The sequence below is a fragment of the Peromyscus leucopus genome, chromosome 13 (genome assembly GCF_004664715.2).
Source record: "Peromyscus leucopus breed LL Stock chromosome 13, UCI_PerLeu_2.1, whole genome shotgun sequence".
Classification (NCBI taxonomy): Eukaryota; Metazoa; Chordata; class Mammalia; order Rodentia; family Cricetidae; genus Peromyscus; species Peromyscus leucopus.
In genome coordinates this window covers 46,458,110-46,476,425 of record NC_051074.1, presented here as the reverse complement: position 1 = coordinate 46,476,425, position 18,316 = coordinate 46,458,110, and the positions used below count along the sequence as shown (strand labels likewise).

Sequence of the window (18,316 nt, the reverse complement as noted above, 5' to 3'; positions counted from 1 at the left end):
AAAGCCTATCCCACAGCAAGGATAGATTTTTTTTTCCCACAAAGATATCCAAAGGTTCAAATAACAAAACAATTAATTGGAAGCAGTATGTTTTATCAAGTCACTTTAGGAAAGCATATTCAAGCCTAGGAGAAAAAGTATTTGGAAATCCTTATTCCTCACATTTTTCATATTCACTTTCCAAGAACATACTTAGAATGACATTCTTTATCTGGTAGTGACTCAACTGATCATTTTATCCTGTATTGTTATCTAAGGGCTGACCCCACTGCCACTGCCTCTCTCCCTTCAGAAAACAAACAAACAAACAACACTATGAAGAACGAAATGCTTAAGGGCTTAAGTTCTTTAGGAATCTTAGGGGAAAGAAAGGATAAAAATATATTGTATTTTTGCTAGGATTGTCTGCTGAATGTCACATACATTATTCATCATTTTTTAGTCATATAGGAAAAGAAGGGTCTTTCCCCATACTTTCTAATTGTAAAGAGCTCTAGCTTAGTGAGGAGCAATTGTTTAACTAAGAGGTCCTAGCATTCAACCTTCAGTATATGGGTAAATCAATAACTAGTGCTTAGAATGACGCTATTTGCTTTCCGTCTCTTGGAAAAAATTATATCAAAAGAATTCTGCTTAGCACAAAACTCTATAGTTAGAAGATTGATAGTACAGTTGACATTTCAAAAGCACCATGACTACCAGTACTCACACAGATTTCTAAAATAAACAAGCCAGTAAATCCTTAATTCATATCCAAATAATGACTAAAAGGAACTGTTTAGAAACCTTTAACAAAGGTCTCTGTCTGAAATCAGGATATAGAACACACCGTGCATCTGACAGCACTTCCCTGGGCATATCTCTTTGCCAGCAGTCTGGAGCTATGTCTGGGGCTCTTCACTGATCCCTAGCTGTCCAGACCCTGCCTGGCTGTATCTCTCTTATTGTATTGTCTTCATTGCACCATAATGACCTAAATTTTTCAGACTTTTGTCTTATCAAAGGTCATTAGACCTCCTCTGCATTCTCTATAGATTTTTCTTTTATAAGGAAATTGCTATCTGTCCCAGGAAACTCATCACATACATAAAGGGACAATTTCATTACATACTGTAGTTAGTAGATAATGTATTTGTATTATGAAGAGTATTGTGAGTGGCACAATTCTTTTTTAAATGGAATATTTAGTAACTAAAATATTTTTTTCGAGTTAGACTGTCTGGAAAACACATGAGATGCTCTGTTTAATTGAGGGGCAAACTCTCTTAAGGATTTGGTTACTTTAGGTATTTCTTCAATTCCTCAAATTACGCACTCATTTGAGGACAGGAATGCTAAACTAGCACTAATTATGGACTAACCACTGTTGTGGGAGTTCATTCCACTCAACCAATGGCTTTGGGGGTATCTGACCCAGTCCTTGCTACTCAAGAGAGACAGTGACCCCCCTCTCTGTCCTCTTAAGTGGTTTGGCATGTACGCAGACAAGATCATGCCCATCCCATTGGTTGAATAGAATGAATTCCCACAACAAACCACAGCTAGTACTTCTAGAACAGTGGTTTATGTCAAAGGCTAATTTTATATCCCTCTCCATGTATACACTCAGCAGCAACTCAAGACATTGAGGGCTGTCGTGACTTGGGAAGCGAGGGAGGCAATGTACTATAGGTGTGCATGGGTAGAGGCCAGGGCCTGCTAAACTTCCCACAGTGAGCACAGCAGTACCACAGTATTTTCAGCCTGGAATGCCACAATAGCAGTGTTGTTGGAGCACCTTGGGGTCCTAGGGATGATGATAAGGACTGAGGGAGGCAGAAGAGACTAGTCTGGGAGTCAGAGCCTAAACCACAGAACTAGCAGGGCTTTCCCAGGCTTGAAACATTGGAAAAGACAGAGATTCTGCAAAAACAGAGGTTTCAAATGTATTTGTATGTTCACTTGCATCCAGAAATTCCTGGTTAGGTCCAGGTTCCAGGGAACAGAGCTGAGATCATCATGTTCAATCAGACCTTCCTGGAATCTGGCCTTCTGTCACCTATCTCCCGTTAGTTATATGATCTCCACCCCCACTTGGAATGCCATGTGGAGAAGGCACATCCATTCTCACCTGCCACACTTTCAGCCCTTCTCCAGCCTAAAAGCCTCAAGCTCCTAGGGACAGCAGATCCCATCACCATCAAGCACTGTTATTCAAATTCTCCTTGACTGGGGATTTTAAAAAAGGTTAATAAACCATTTCATTACAATGGTTAGCTAGTTAATCATCTTTACTCAATGTCGGTTTCCCAGATAAGCATCATTTAAAGACCCAAGCTGCATCAAGTGACCCTTTTAACGAGGTCAATGATTCGTCAACCATTCGAAAGCTCTGGAGAGACCAAGAGAAAACATACAATAACCCACACCTCCCCCACAGTCATTATATAGAAAAGAGAGAAAGTGCCCGGTCCCACCGCGTGGCCCTTTTGTGCTGTTCCTGCAAACGCAGCAGACCTCCTGCTATATAGACCCGCGCGCCCAGCCCTACACACCCAACAGCACCATCCCATCCGAACCGCCAACACCAGCCATGGGGAAGGTGAGCCCCAGGCACCCAGGGCCTGGGGGAGGGAGCTGCCCTCGGGTCCAGGCCCCATCAGGCCTCTCCCTGAGCCTTGCCTTCCCTCACAGATCACCTTCTATGAGGACCGTGGCTTCCGGGGCCGCCACTATGAGTGCAGCAGCGACCACTCCAACCTGCAGCCTTACTTCAGCCGCTGCAACTCTGTGCGCGTGGACAGTGGCTGCTGGATGCTCTATGAGCAGCCCAACTTCGGAGGCTGCCAGTACTTCCTGAGGCGTGGGGACTACCCTGACTACCAGCAGTGGATGGGTTTCAGCGACTCCATCCGCTCCTGCCGCCTCATCCCCCACGTGAGTCCCATTCCTACATCCCTGTGGCCTTCAATCTCATCTTCTCCCTCATCTAGTTATACTTTGAGCTGAGGGATGGGGTGGCCGCCACCTTCCTTGTGGGGGTTCTCTAGGATTCAGGGAAATGCAGCATACCTTTGACACTTGAAAGCTCTTAAGATAGACCCACAATGGGCCGCGAGAACTGCTCCTCAGTTTTCCCATTTAGCAGAAATGACTGGGGTTTCCTGTGGTGTGCCAGGCTTTGTAAAGGTCAAATTTGGCCATACACACAAAGTCCTCTTGGAAGCTATAATACATTGAATGCATGGAATGGTGGGAGTTTATCAGCAGCTGTTCTTTCCTCAAACTGTGTTGCTTAGGAGAATCCTTCCCACAGAGGGCTCTGGTGGTGGAAAAAGATTCCGGACAGTAGTACCTGCTGAGTAGGGGCAGGGACAGAGGGGGTCAAGATAACAGGGTAGTCAGGACAGGCAGCCTGAACTTCCATTGCTGTCAACAGTTTACACTCTTGATCTGCACAGGCCTTTTGTTTGGGACTTTGTAAATGTGATTTGCCAGAACACATTGGAACTGAGAGCTGAACTCCAATCTTTTGTTCAATTATTTCCATTTCATTGCTGTGTTTACCTGGATTTTGGGAACGCACCCAAGGCTAGCCCCAAACCTCCGGTGTATTACAGTCTGGCCCCCAACTCTCAATCTTGGGATCCTCCTGCCTCTGCCTCTGAAAGGCTGAGACTGTAGATGTGCACCACCACAGCCCCTCTCAGCCTAAATTTTAAGGTGCCCTTGATCTCTAGGTTTGAAAACAGGGCCTGAAACAAAAAGAAGGGATAGATGGAGGAGAGGTTGTGGGTCGAGTTTCCCAGGAGGAGCCATCAATCTGTGACTGACATGGCGTTGACAGCCGTTATTTGACTTTTTGAATTTCGTCCCCTTTGGTATAGAAAACATAAGGGACGCCCATCCCCCAGGCAGCACGCGCTGGATTACCAGGCTCAGGTCAGGTTTTCTCACACCCCCCTTGTCTACTCTGCGTGCCCCACAGTCCAGCTCTCACAGGATCAGGATCTACGAGCGAGAGGACTACAGAGGCCAGATGGTGGAGATCACCGACGACTGCTCCCACCTCCAGGACCGCTTCCACTTCAGTGACTTCCACTCCTTCCACGTGCTGGAAGGCTACTGGGTCCTCTATGAGATGCCCAACTACCAAGGCCGGCAGTACCTGCTGAGGCCTCAAGAGTACAGGCGCTACCATGACTGGGGCGCCATGAATGCCAGGGTGGGCTCTCTAAGAAGAATCATGGATTTCTATTGAAATTTCTTACTCTGCCCTTTCACCATTTGGAAGTTAATAAAATATTTCCTGTGTGTTCCATGCAGTAAAGGGGTCCTCTGTATTTTTTTTTTCAGCCTTCTTAGGAGGGCACAGCTAAACTGCAGACAGGAAAAATATGGCTATTCTTATATTCAGTGGGTGTTGTGCTATGAGAAACCAGGAGCTCAGCCTCAGGAACCTGGACTCCAACCACTTACTAGCTGTATGTGATAGGGCAAGCCACTTGGCATTTCTGTGCCTCAGTTTCCTAATTTGTGAAGATGGGAGATGTAATAATACTCTTCTCTCCCGGCCAGACAGTGGTGGTGCACACCTTTAATCCCAGCATTTGGGAGGCAGAGCCAGGCAGATCTCTGTGAGTTCAAGGCCAGCCTGGTCTCCAAAGCGAGTTCCAGGAAAGGCCCAAAGCTACACCAAGAAACCCTGTCTCAAAACAAAAACAAAAACAAAATAATAATAGTAGTACTCTTCTCTGGAGTCTCTGGTGTGGATTGCATGTGTTTGCTTTTCTCTATCGTGGACAGTGGCTTTGCTCTAACCATATCCGAAAGCTGTTCTATAAGCTTACATGTAGAGTGTTAGCTTTCATCCTTAGTGCTCTCACTTGAGACTCTTTTGGGGTGATTGAATGAAATAGAATGGCTAAATAGAACTGCATCAGTGTGAGGCAGAGTTAGAGAATTATCTGTTAGCATAGTCATGCCTGACACATCCAAAAAGTCCAAAACTATGGGGCTAAATGAAGAGATGTTTAAATATTTTACATGCTAAGAACACAGATTTAAGAACCAAGGGCCCTCTTTTGTATTATTAATTATTTTTTAATCTATTTTACATACCAACCACAGTTTCCTTTCCCTCCTCTCCTCCCACCACCCACCCCCTCACTTCCCATCTACCCTTCTCCCCATCCACTCCATCTCTATCCTCTCCATTCAAAGAGAGGCAGGCCTCCCATGAGCTTGATGGCAGGCATATCATGTTGAGGTTGGACCAAGCTCTTCCCCCTTTATCCGGCTAAAGGAAGAAATTCAGCATGGGGAACAGCTTCCCAAAAGTCAGCTAAGAGTCAGGGACAGGTCATGATCTCACTGTCACTGTTAGGAGCCTCACAACAGACCAAGCTACACAATAGTCACACACATGGGACCTAGGTTGGTCCCATGCAGGCTCCCTAAGTTCAGAGTCCCTGAGCTCCCAGAACCCTCTTTTAAAAGAAGTCAGAAGACTCTTTCCAATGTCATTTATGTGGTGGTATTGTGTTCCCCAAAATATTGTGCACCCTAATAAACTTATCTGGGGTCAGAGAATGGAAGAGCCACTAGATACAGAGGCTAGAAAATAGTGACACTCACACCTTTAATCCTAGCCTTCTGGAGGCATGGATCTCTGTGAGTTCAAGGCCACATTGGAAACAGTCAGGCATGGTGAGCCACACCTTTAATCCCAAGAAGTGAGCCTTTAATCCCAGGGAGTGATAGCAGATAGCAGAAAGGTTTATTAGGCATGAAGACCAGGAACTAGCAGCATTTGGCTGGTTAAGCTTCAGGCTTTCGAGAAGCAGTTCAGCTGAGATCCATTTGGATGAGGACTCAGAAGCTTCCAGTCTGAGGAAACAGGATCAGCTGAGAAACTGGCAAGGTGAGATGGTTGTGGCTTGTTCCGCTTCTCTGACCTTCCAGCATTCATCCCAACAACTGGCACTGGGTTTGTTTTTATTAATAAGACCCTTTATGATTCATGTTACACATTTCTAATGGAGCTGCACAGCACTTGGTGATGTGGGCTGGTGGAAACAGGTACACACCGTGTAGAGTAAAGGCTGAGAGTACGTGATTAGGGAAACACACAGCAGCAATGCAAAGCTCATAAGCACATCGTGGAACTGGCAGATATTATCCTCACACTTGGAGCAATCTTTCTGACACTGAGTTCACCAATAGATTTTGGTAACAATTCCTTCAGTAAAAAAGGAAAAGAAGAACTTGGGGTGGGGGCTTGTTTGGGGAAACTCAAGATGATTTTTCTGCAAGGAGTCATGAAATGAAATCCAGCAAGCATTCTGTCATACCAAAGGGTTCTCTGTATGCACAAATACTGTATTTTATATATTTGTATGAAAAGGGGAAAAAGTGAATTTCTAAACAGCTCATGGATTTTTGCTTTACTAATGAAAACGACAACTCTTAGAAGTAAATTCATGGTGAACTAAATAACTGATTATGAAATAAGGAATGCAAATTATTTTATTTTTTAAAAATCAGTATCCTTTCATTTATTTTTTAGAGGTTATAATTTCCCCTTTCTCTGTCCTCCCTTGAAGCAAAAATATTTTCTGCTTGAATAAAAATACCAATCAGCTAGCAAATACATTGCCTCCAAAATCTCAAACATTAGAATACAATAGTTAGATTATTTTACTCATCCAATATACTATCAAGCTCCACGATAGCTGGAGAATCTCTGAAGAGACATACTAAAGTAGTTGGGTCTAGTGCCCACGTGGATATAAACACTTGAGGTGAGGTTAGTCTGAGGGAAGATATATCCTAAGCATAAAATAGCCACCACAATCTGAAGACTCAGTTTGGAAAGCACAAATATCCCCTTAATATGTTTGCATATAAGTTAATATTTAAATAATAGTATTTTATATATTAGGCTGAATAAAACATACAGTAAATGAAAACCAAAACTTCACCCATAGCTTTTAACTTTTTTAATATAGCAATCTTTTAAAACTTTTAAAATATAAGTCTTAAATCTAAGATTATATTCCTTACTAAATTTCTCCTGAGCAGTGATGATGGAGACATCCAGACAGGACAGAAGATGAATGGGAATTTGTGCTCAGAAAGCACTCTAACCTTTGCATTTGGGTTCACGATGTTCTGGCATGAAACTGGGTTATTCTGAGAGTTTAATAGATAGCAGGTAAAATGTTTAAGCATTATAGTTAGTAATTCCCCTGTGAGAAGACGTCCAGTTAAACGATAATTTTCACTTGTCATCGGTGAAAGAGAATGAGAGCAGAATGAGTCATTGCAAGTGCCCCACTGAAATGGTCCAGTGAACTGAAACGTCAACAGCAAACATGGACTCCACTGAAACAGGTTACAGTCAACCCCTCCAGTCTGCTCCTTGTGCAGTGATAGCTCCTCAGTTGCAGTGTTTTCAGTCTGGAGTCTTGTTTAGTTGGCTTGCATACTAAATTCTGAAATGCCACAGATACTATCCTAACATATCTGTATCCCCTGAAAGATCTAGTGTAGTGCATTGGGTATAAGGCAGATTCAAGGATGAACAAAAATATGTGCCTTAGACAATCTCTAGCCTTACCTGGCCTACTATTTACAGTCACATAAAGGCAGTAGGAGGTGCTTCTATCATCTTTCCTTGGTACATTGTTTTGTTTTTATCTCTAACCCACCATCTTCATGGTGCTTCTTTCTGCATTCACTTTATTTTTCAACTATTGAAGGATAATTGAAGAAGGAGAATCCCGGAGGCATTTTGCATAACAATGGGCCTAGCACAGCAATGGTTTTTTTTTTTAATTTTGTTGTTGTTGTTGTTAGATCCAAATCATAAATTTTTACTCTAGATGAGAGGTAAAAATGAAATCCTGCATTTAGGTATAGGGAGAAAGCCTTATTATGTAGTAATTTCTGAGGAGTTAGGATAAGATAGTCACCTACCAAACATTATTTGGACCAGGACAGTAAGAGCAATGTCAAAGTTACTTGTGGACAGTAGCAGGGGATGACAAAACCTGTACCAACCAGAAAGTACATGCCTTACCTAAAGGCATAGGCACACAAGACTCTTAAAGCACATAGAAAACGCAAATCAGCCAATCCTAAGGGTGTTTTGTTTGTTATCTCTGAACACATCGAGTCTGTTCTAAAAATGAATACTTCAGGCCAAAAGAGACATGATTCTAAAGTCCCCATATATCACACTATTCCACCACAGTCTGTGTTATGCAATACCTCTTATTATGCCTGTTTTTTTTCATGTTCCATTGATTCTCCATAGAGACTGTGCTGGAGAGATTTATGTCAACTTACACAGCCAATGTCATCGGAGAAGAAGGAAATTCAGTTAAGAAAATGCCTCCATAAGATTGGACTCTAGGTAGACCTATAGGGTATTTTCTTAATTAGTGATTAGCTGGGGAGGGCCTAGCCCATTGTGGGTGGTGCTATCCCTGGGTTTTGTAAGAAAGCAAGCTGAGCAAGCCATGAGGAGCAAGCCAGTCAGCAGTACTCCTCTATGGCCTCTGCATCAGCTGCTGCCTCCAGGTTCCCGCCTTGTTTGAGTTCCTGCCCTGACTTCCTCCAAGGGTGAGCAGTGATGTGGAAGTGTAAGCCAAATAAACCCTTTTCTTCTCAATTTGCTGTCGGTCATGGCGTTTTATCGTAGCAACCGTAACCCTAATTAAGACTAAATGTATCCACATTCTCTGGGTTGGAAGTAATAAGAGCCACAGCAGAAATAAAAGTGCCCACACATCTATCAGAAACTGGGTAAGGATTCCACCTCAAATGCTCCCTGGCCTTACATGACCTGAGTAGAAGACACTTGGAGCATCTTTCCTTTGTGCACTTCTTATCTTGCTCTCACCCCATCTTCTCCCTGATTCTTTCAATGTATTCACTTTACTTTAAAACTATTGAGAGAAAAGAAGACAAGGTAGTGTCCAACCCAAATGGACAATTAAAGAAGGACCCCAGAGGTGTTTTTCCAGGTCAGTGGTGCAGCCACAGACACAGCTTTTTGTGAGCTCTAGAGAATAAATTGTCATCTGGACAAGAAGTAATAATGAAATCCTGCACTAAGTGCAGGACTCAAAGGGAGAGGTTTTCCCCTTCATGATGCAGAATAGCATTTGACAGTGTTTGTCAAGTAGCTAGCTAAGAGAAACTTCTTATAGAAATTGAAAACTAAAATTTAGAGAAATGGGGCATGGTTCATTCATGAACTATTTATTAGCATGCCTAGAAGAAGACATGAATACTCTATGCTGTCATTGTGAATAGGATGTTAATAGATGAAAAACAAAGAAAACATCACAAAGAATTTTTTTTTCAAATCAAATGCTGTTTTTCAAAATTCAGTTGAAGTCATTTTTTTAAAAAAACAAGATAAGTCTCCGGAAAAGTTTCCAGGATGCTTGCACTGAACATGCAATTATTTTTATTCTGCCACATTTGTAGACACAGAGATAAGAGCTGACGGAGAATGATGGAAAGAATCTTCTAAGTCACTGAAACCAAAATATTGATAAAAAACAAAACAAAACAAAACAAATGTTAGGCTGATAAATGTTTACAGTACTTGAGAGACAAAGGACTACTCTAATAAAAGTTACAGTTGTGATTAATTGTATGAAAACTGGCCAATGGAAGGACTGCGGGTTGCACTCAGTAATTCAATGGTTACGAAGGCTGAAATACTTGATTCACATTAATATGCACTGATAACAGTTTAACCTTAGTAATGATGTGCATTTCTCATAGAATCATACAATCTCATGTGTGATTCATATGTACTGGGACTGGTCCCTTATAAGTTTCTATCGGACTGTGAACTGAATTCCCAGAAAAAAAGCCACTACAAGTATGTTAAAGGTTCCACATACAAGGCTGATGAAGTGATTAGCACTTTGTGATTGTGCAGAGTTGGATGTTACAGGCCCAGAGTGAAATTGTCTTTGACTATTTTGTTTCTTCAATAGCCATTCATTGCTTACCTCTGTGTTCTAACTAACATTCTTTCAACTATCAGGTAAAAACTGGCATGTATTAACAGACAACTAAGTTGTGCCAAATGACACACAAAGAAGATGGTGAACAACTAAATTGAAATGATCCCATCCTGGGCATCAGTATTAACCAAGAGCAGAGGAGTTTGAAATTTCGTCAAATTTACACACACACACGCACGCACGCACGCACGCACGCACGCGCACACACACACAATTGAATGTCACTAGGATTCTTCAATTCTGAGCACACAGAATCATAAAAAAGTATTGATGATTAGGATTATAGCAAGCACAAAAATGCTAATAAAATGTTGGTGATAGTATTGCTAATTTTGAGGGCCATGATATGCATATCATTAGTGTAGTTTATTCAACTTCTACTTATGCTTTCACTACTCTCATTTGTCATTGTCTTGGTTACATTTTAATTGCTGTAACAAAACGCCATGACCAAGGCACTTTAATTTGGTTTGTGGTTTTAGAGGGTTAGAGTCTGACAGCAAAAGAAGGAACAGCTGAGAACTCACATTTTGATCTATAAACCACAAGGCAGAAAGAGAGTAGCGGGAATCATGTGAGTCTTTTGAACCCTCACAGCCCATCCATCCCCAGTGACACAGCCCCTTCAACAAGACCATACTTTGTAATTTTTCCCAAACAGTTCCAGCAACCGAGAAGCAAGTATTCAAATATGTGAGCCTATGGGGGTCATTCTCATTCAACCCACCATACATGGACAGTGTGGCACAGTCTAAGCCCTCCAGGATCCATACCCAAATTTTAAAATGGTAACTTATTGCTCTTTTAAATAAATTGTGATCATCTCTAACATACTGTTCCCAAGGTACCCCATGAATTCAAACAGGCTTTTTCTTTTGAGTGTTATTGATCAAGTATTAAAGGAAGAAACTGAGATTATTAGAAAGATAACTCTCTCCTTTTAATTTCCGATAGTATGGTATGGATATTCCTCAAGCACTGTTGGCTGAATGCCCAACACCTGTCACCTCCAGCTCTTGCCATTTGCAATACCCATCACCTCCTATGCCTATCCCTTTTTACATCTGTCGACTTCAACACGCATCACCTGCTTCCTTGTTCTTAAGTCACCGTACTACAGTACACCGCCTGGGTCTTGTGTTCTGTGACATTTAGGCAAGATAGTCTCACTCAAGCTAAAAACTAGTCACTAGTTCTACATCTGGTATGTTAATTCTGCCTGGCTATCCAATAAATGAACTCAGTTTTAAGCCACACAAGTTATGGTACTCTTTCGTGACTGGTATCAGACAAAAGTTGATACATCAGGGCTCAGTTATTGGCTCAACGATTAAACGCATTTGTTCTTTCAGAGGATCGGAGTTTGGTTGCCAGAACCCACTGGTAGCTCATGAACCACCCATAACTTTAGTTCCAGGGGACCTTATTGCTTCTTTTGACCTTTATGGGTACCACATACATATGCAGTACAGAGATTTACATGCAGGCAAAACACTCATATCCATAAAATAAGTGAATCTAAAAAAAGAAAAGGCTGACATGTGGTCTAAATGTCCCAATCAGATTAAAAAAAATCATGTTATTTTATGGCACTAATAAAACTTTCCCTTTGTTCTGGCGGGTCACCCGAGTCACTGTGCTGCTTATACGGGGATCTATAAGGCAAATTTGAGTATTTGAGAAGCTGAGTTATTCATTTAATAAAGCCAACCCATGGAAGAAAGAAAAAATTACAGAAACTGCAGAGAAGCCATAGTCCCTGTTGAACTAAGCACAGCACTTACCCACTCTTTGAATGTCCTATTACCCGTGATATAAATATTCTTAAATTTGCAGCTTGTTTAATGTGGAGTTTGCTTTAAATTCAGACAACATAACACTCAGGTTAGGACTTGTTCTACATCTGGTGACTGAGAGTACCCCATAAACTGAGCCTAATTTTAGTTTTCTATACTCCAGGAACTAGGTAATTAGGATTAGAAGCATGAGCAGGTTGGAACTGTCATGTTGCAGAGCTCCAAATCTGCAAAGGGAAACTGAGGCACTGAGTTTTCCTTTGGGTTCCCATTTGATGTGAAAGACAGCACATAGTTTTGGGATTAAAACCCAAACAAATACTATTTTTTTTTCTAAAAGCACTTTACATGGTACTTGTCTTAAAAAATAATACTAGTCTGTTATATTTCTGACTGGGTTCTCATTTTTGTGTCTGTGATCAATATCTGTAAGACTACCGTTCTTTGCAAAATGATTTGTAGGCTTTTAAAAAGCACACCACCTACTCATTAGAAAAAGAAAATTGATTCTCCAAAAAGAAAATTAAAACAACAAAAGAAATGGGGAGCATTTCTTCTCTTTTGCTCTTTGCAGTATATGAAGAACCTGTCCCTTCTTTCCCTTACACAATTCACAAATGAAAAGAAAGAGATTGGCCAACTGCCCACTGAGTTTTCCAGGAAGCCAGAGGACAATGTGATGTGCTGTCTTCTGTCTCTGTGCCAGCCCTGCACACCCTATGCTCTTCATCAGAAAAATAAAAAAATACTGCCTGGAAAACTTTTGTTTATATAACAATATGACTCATCTTAAACAAACACATTAAATTCAGTGCTAGCTTTTTCAAAGCAGTTCTGCTAGGGAATGTATGTATATGATGAATAAATTACTAAGACTAGTTTTCAACTAATTCTTTTTTTTAAAAAAAAAAAAACTCCCTTTAGCATTTGACATACTCCTGTGATAACTATCCATGAGATTTGACTTTCATATTGATTGTGGGACTAGTTTATGCAACAAATTAAATGATAGAAATAGTTAAGTTAGATGGATAATTAAATTAGTCAATACGTTGCTTACTTAAATAAATAAACAAAAATAAGTAAATAAAGTGAGGCTCAGACGAACCTTTGTATGTTGAATATTTTCTCCTATTTAAATGAAGCTATGAAGAATATCTGCCTTTATGTTTAAAACAATAAAAGAAAAAGAACTTTCAATAAGCCAAAAGGTTTCCTAGAAGAATGCTAGCCTCTGTATTAAACACATTTCATTAGTTAAGAAAACTTTGTCTTCTTCAAGAATATTCTATGGAATGTGAATGTGAATGGGGAAGGCTGTCAGGGGAATAATCTACTAAATGAATTCCTGAACAAAAATAAGTTGATGAGAAAAGTAAAAATGGGAACATGTGTTATGTAAGAAGTAAGTGTTAGAAGGAGAGTTGATGATTCTAACAGCAGGAGAAATCTGAATTCAATAGAACACCTTGCCTGGGCCTTCCCTGTTGGGCAGGAAGAGAATGAATACTGCTTGCTCTCTGCACACAACAAAAGGCTCTGTCAGGCGATGAGAGGTAACTACAAATGATGAAATTTGTTGTATTTCACTTTCATTAGACAAAAAGTCCTTCCATTATTTACTATCTTGGCTTTAGACAGATTTCATGGTTTCATTTTTCTGAAGACAATTACACCTCTACAATTGAATATACCTCAGGTAGTCATAGGCTTCATTCTCAGATGTGAATATGGCATAAATAGAACAAAAAGTAATTTTTCTTTAGTATATATAAAAACCTGTAAAGAATTCTTCAGACATGTGCTTTAGGACCCACCCCCAACAAATTGTCATGTCTGTTTCCAAAAGCAATAGGAATGATAAAGATATTCAAATATATGAAGAATGAAATAATTAAGTCTAAAGCCAAATACCGCTTGAATCTAAAAAAGAAATCACTTTAGTTTATAAGACTTAAAGAATTTTGTACAATGAAATAATTGTCTCTAAGATCTCTGACATATACTGAGTATAAGGGAAAGCCAAGAAGTTACATCATTTGTGATTTCTGACAATATAAATTATATTCATTAATGTTTAGTACTTAACTTTCACTTAGACTAAAATTCCAACTTAAATTTGCCACAGAGACTTTCGTTCACAAATGATGATATTGGGTTAAATGATGTATAGTTAAGAAAAGATTTCTGGCAAGAAAATGATGCTCCTTGATTAGTCAGGTAAAATAATCTCAATGCCGGGAGTTACAGGTCTTGAAAAATTGGGGAATTCAGAGTATCAATTGTAACTCAAAAGTATGAGACAAATAATGGAATTTAAAATGGGAAAAATATCTTAATAGGTATTTCTATAAACACATATAAATGGCCAATATGCCTTAGAAATGATACTAAACATTACCAAGTTGTCATGAGACACCACTTCACACCCACAAGAATGCCTGTAATAATTTTTAAAAGTCAGATAATAAAAACCATGGAGGAGAATGTAGAGAAATGTAAACCCTCATAAATTCTGTGCTGTAGAATGTAGAAATGGTGCAACCACTTTGGAAACAGTGTTAGTTCCTCAAATCATTAAATATTGATGTATTACTTTATCTGGCAATCCCACCACTAAGTATTTGTACAAATTAAATTAAAACTTTTATCTACACAGAAACTTACCAACAAATTCCAAGAGCAGCATTATTCATAATCATCAAAAGCTAGAAAGTTTCAAACATCCACCAAATGACAAATGGACAAGCCAAACATGGTATGTGGTTAGAACAGAATATTCTTTATCCATAGAAGAATAAAATAGATGCTACAATGTGATCAAGCTTTAAAATACGATGATTTATAAAAGAATTCAGTTACACGAGACCACATAATTTGATTCTTTCACTATGGGTTTTGGCCAGAATAGATAAACCTATAAAAAAAATAGATTGTGACTCCTGCCAAGGAAGCAGGTAGGCTAATTGCAGATCTCCACCTCTGTCTCCATTCCTCCAAGTCCAATTTCCCAGTCTCTTCCCCACCTCTATAGTAGAGCTCCTGCAGCAGCCCCCACAACCTCAACTCTAGTGAATGCCACAGATCTTTCCCTCCTAACCTCCCCACCACTCTATGCTTTATCCCATCCCCCATCTTCAGCAGGCACTCCCTACAAACACATAGGCCATTCCTGCCAGGGAAACAAATAGGCTATCCACAGATTTTTGCCTTTGTGGAGCTCAGCTGGGAGACTGGCTCTCACATTTTACAATAGGGTGCTCTTGAGGAGAGAGGAATAAGAGATATTAGACAACTGAACAGTGGTGGTGCACGCCTTTAATCCCATCACTTGGGAGGCAGAGCCAGGTAGATCTCTGTGAGTTCGAGGCCAGTCTGGGCTACAGGGTGAGTTCTGGGAAAGGCACAAAGCTACACAAAGAAACCCTGTCTTTGAAAACCAAGCCAAACAAAACAAAACAACAACAACAAAAAAGAAAGATATTAGATAGAAGGACAGAGGGAAGAGAAACAGACAGGAACACAGGATAGCCTAGGGGGAGCCTGGATCATTATCCACTGGCCTCTTCTGTCTCTTTTAAAGGACTTTTTTTTTTATAGGAATGCCAAAGGGAGGAGCAAAAGACCTCTCCCTAGCACAACCATGTGCACTTTCTAATCACCTGGTAACCACACACGGTCAAGCAATCCTCTCATGCAGCCTTGCTGGGTGAAGCACGCTTAGATCTCACTAGAAAATCTTTGTAGGCCTCCACAACTCCCCCTTCTTGATATAATAAAGGGCCCGTGCCTATCTTAGGTTGTCCTTCTTGATTAATTTTTGCATACATACATTCAGGAAGTTATCAAGAAGAAAGTTACCTGTCTTTGGCTACCAGCGTCTGGCAAGATGGGGTACAGAGCTTAACTCAGCTCTGATCCAGGTCCCTACTAAGAGCTTGCAAACATCCACACAGTGATTTCTATAGCTGCCACACCTCCCAGTAAAGGAGTAGAGGATAATAAATATAGAATATCTTTTTTGGAATATGCCTAAGGTGATTACAGCCGTCTTCGCTGCACCGCCTTTTCTAAATCAAAACTCTTTCTTAACGAATGTTCAATAAAATTTTCAAGAGACTATTTTGATTCCCAGGAGAAAACAGCCATTTTAAATCACTTCAAAGTATCCACTCAAGTAAACAAAAACCAATGCTAATTATAAAAACACTTTTACAAACTGACTCGATTGTGGGAGCCTTATCCCTTTGTGGGAGGCCTACCCCTTTCTAAACAGAAACAGAAGGAGTAGAAACTTTTAGGAAGAAGACAGAAAGACTCCCCTAATTATGACACTTTCACTTAAGTTAAAATTATATTTGGGGCTATTATAAAAATGTTAAAATATATCTGGTATAAGTGTTACTATACATATTTACATATTTACAACTAGCATGAATAAAACTCTGCTATACATATTTACACTTTTTATCACTATACATATTTATACTTTTTACAAAATTACATTATACATATTAATATTTTTTATAAACTTATATTCAAAATGAAACTCAGCTATACATATTTATACTTTTTACATTCAATATTTACACTTTTTACATTAAATATTTACACTTTTTACATTCAATATTTACACTTTTTACATGCTTAATTCAAAAGGAAACTCTGTTTTACAAGCTTAGCAAACATCTAGAATCTCTTAACATCACTATACATATTTACAACTAACATGAATATCACTATACTTATTTATATTTTTTAACAAACATATTCAAATGGAAACTCTATAGGACTATTTTTACAAACTTTAGCAAACATCTAAAAGAGATTTCTTAACAGAACTATTATATTTTCTTTCAACAAGACAGAAAGTACACAAATCATGAGTTACCATAGTAACAATGATAAATGTACTCAAAACTGCTTCATTTCTAAAGTTCAGAGTTCATGATCAGCTTTGATATGAGACTTCTGTGGGTAGCCAGCAAGCTTAATTTGGTAACTAATGGTACAATTTTTCCCCTTCTTAATTTTTTGAAGATGCATTTTTAGATTGCTAAGAGCTCTTTCAATGATGCCAATGTTTCTCTCTCATTTTTCAAGCATAACCCAAGTTTTTAATTTTTTTTCTGATACCAGCTTAAAGGAGAGATAAGACTAGCAGAGACGATTTGCCCTGTTCCAAGAGGCTTTTTTTTCTTTCTAGAGCAATTACAGGTGATTTTCCCATACTGATAGATGTTATTTCCAGGTGAGTTAAATTTTTGCCCTTACAGAAATAGAAAAAAATCTGAGAAGGAAAGACCTAAAGAACTTCCAGTTTTTTAGAGAGAGATTACTAGGTTTTTCCCAAGACTTCTGTTCCCTATTCTTGGCTTCATGGCCAAGGAAACTAATTCTGATGGTACAGTGTTATCACCCAGTAACAATGTCAGTGGAGTGAAGAGTTTTATTCCATCCACATCTATATCTCAGGGAAAATGCTTTTCTCTGTTGTTCAGGACTTAAATTTAAGCTGTTCACAGGCCAAAAGCATTTGCAGGAATTTTTTTCTGGTCCATTTTCTTCCATAGTATTTTTTCACGACTGCAGTTCTTCCCCAGGAATTTGCATTCATAGTCCCATAGTTGGAAAAATCAAGGACATAGCTCCTCTGTCTTGTTGTTTAACTTATCCTAAGTCTTTTCTTATACTATATCCCTATCTTCTACATTACATTTTTTCTCTTTTTATCTTAAGTTTTTCTACACTACATTCCTAAATTCTACCTTATATCTTTCCCTTAATTTTCATAGATAGAAATTACTTTCTTACTTTCACTCCTGAGAATAAAATACTGTCACCTTTATTCTTAATTCTTATCAGGCATGCCCCCTTACACCCAAGATACCCCCTCTCTTCTTTTGCCAAGTCCCTGGTCCCTGTTCCTGGTGCCATTTGTGGGAACCCAACTGAGAGACTGGCTCCCACATTTTTCAACAGGATACTCTTAAGGAGAGAGGGATACGAGATATTAGATAGAAGGATAGAGGGGAGAGAAACAGATAGAAACACAGGGTAGCCTTGGAAGGACCTGGATCATTATCCACTGGCCCCTTCTGGCTCTTCTAAAGCGCTTTTTATAGAAATGCCAAGGGGAGGAGCAAAAGACCTCCCCCTAGCACAGCCAAGTGCAGACCCTTTCCGATCACCTGGTAACCACACAGGTGGTCAATCTATCCTCTAATGCAGCCCTGCTGGGTGAAGCAAGCTCAGATCTTCCTAGGAAACCTTTGTGGGCCTCCACACATCTCTCCCTCTGCTCCTACAAATAAAACCCTCCAGTCTTATCCCTAGCTATGCGACAGAACACCTGCTGCAGCCTCCTCCCACCATCTCCAGAAGATCCTACAGATCTCTTCCCAACCTACTTCCCAGCAGTTTTTGCTTTATCCCATCCCCCACCTCCAGCAGGCACTCCCTATGAGTACACAAGCTATGCCTGCCAGG

General features: G+C 39.9%; 1 protein-coding gene across 2 annotated transcripts; it reads left to right on the top strand.

The window, feature by feature from the left end:
- Positions 1-2,472: 2,472 nt before the first annotated feature.
- Positions 2,473-4,305, top strand: LOC114705070 (gamma-crystallin E-like). 2 transcript variants are annotated; one of them, XM_028886721.2, is made up of 3 exons: positions 2,473-2,581; positions 2,674-2,916; positions 3,968-4,305. In XM_028886721.2, the coding sequence occupies exons 1-3, from the start codon at positions 2,573-2,575 to the stop codon at positions 4,238-4,240; spliced, it is 525 nt and encodes a 174-aa protein (XP_028742554.1). In that variant the 5' UTR covers positions 2,473-2,572; the 3' UTR covers positions 4,241-4,305. The 2 variants fall into 2 exon arrangements, with proteins under 2 accessions (XP_028742554.1, XP_028742555.1); XM_028886722.2 differs by having other exon boundaries at positions 3,982-4,074.
- The last annotated feature ends 14,011 nt before the right edge of the window (positions 4,306-18,316 follow it).

Bases quoted from the DNA above. Each gene is read 5' to 3' on its own strand.
- LOC114705070 (XM_028886721.2), top strand. The intron at 2,917-3,967 runs GTGAGTCCCATT...CGTGCCCCACAG, and splicing joins CCTGCCGCCTCATCCCCCAC to TCCAGCTCTCACAGGATCAG.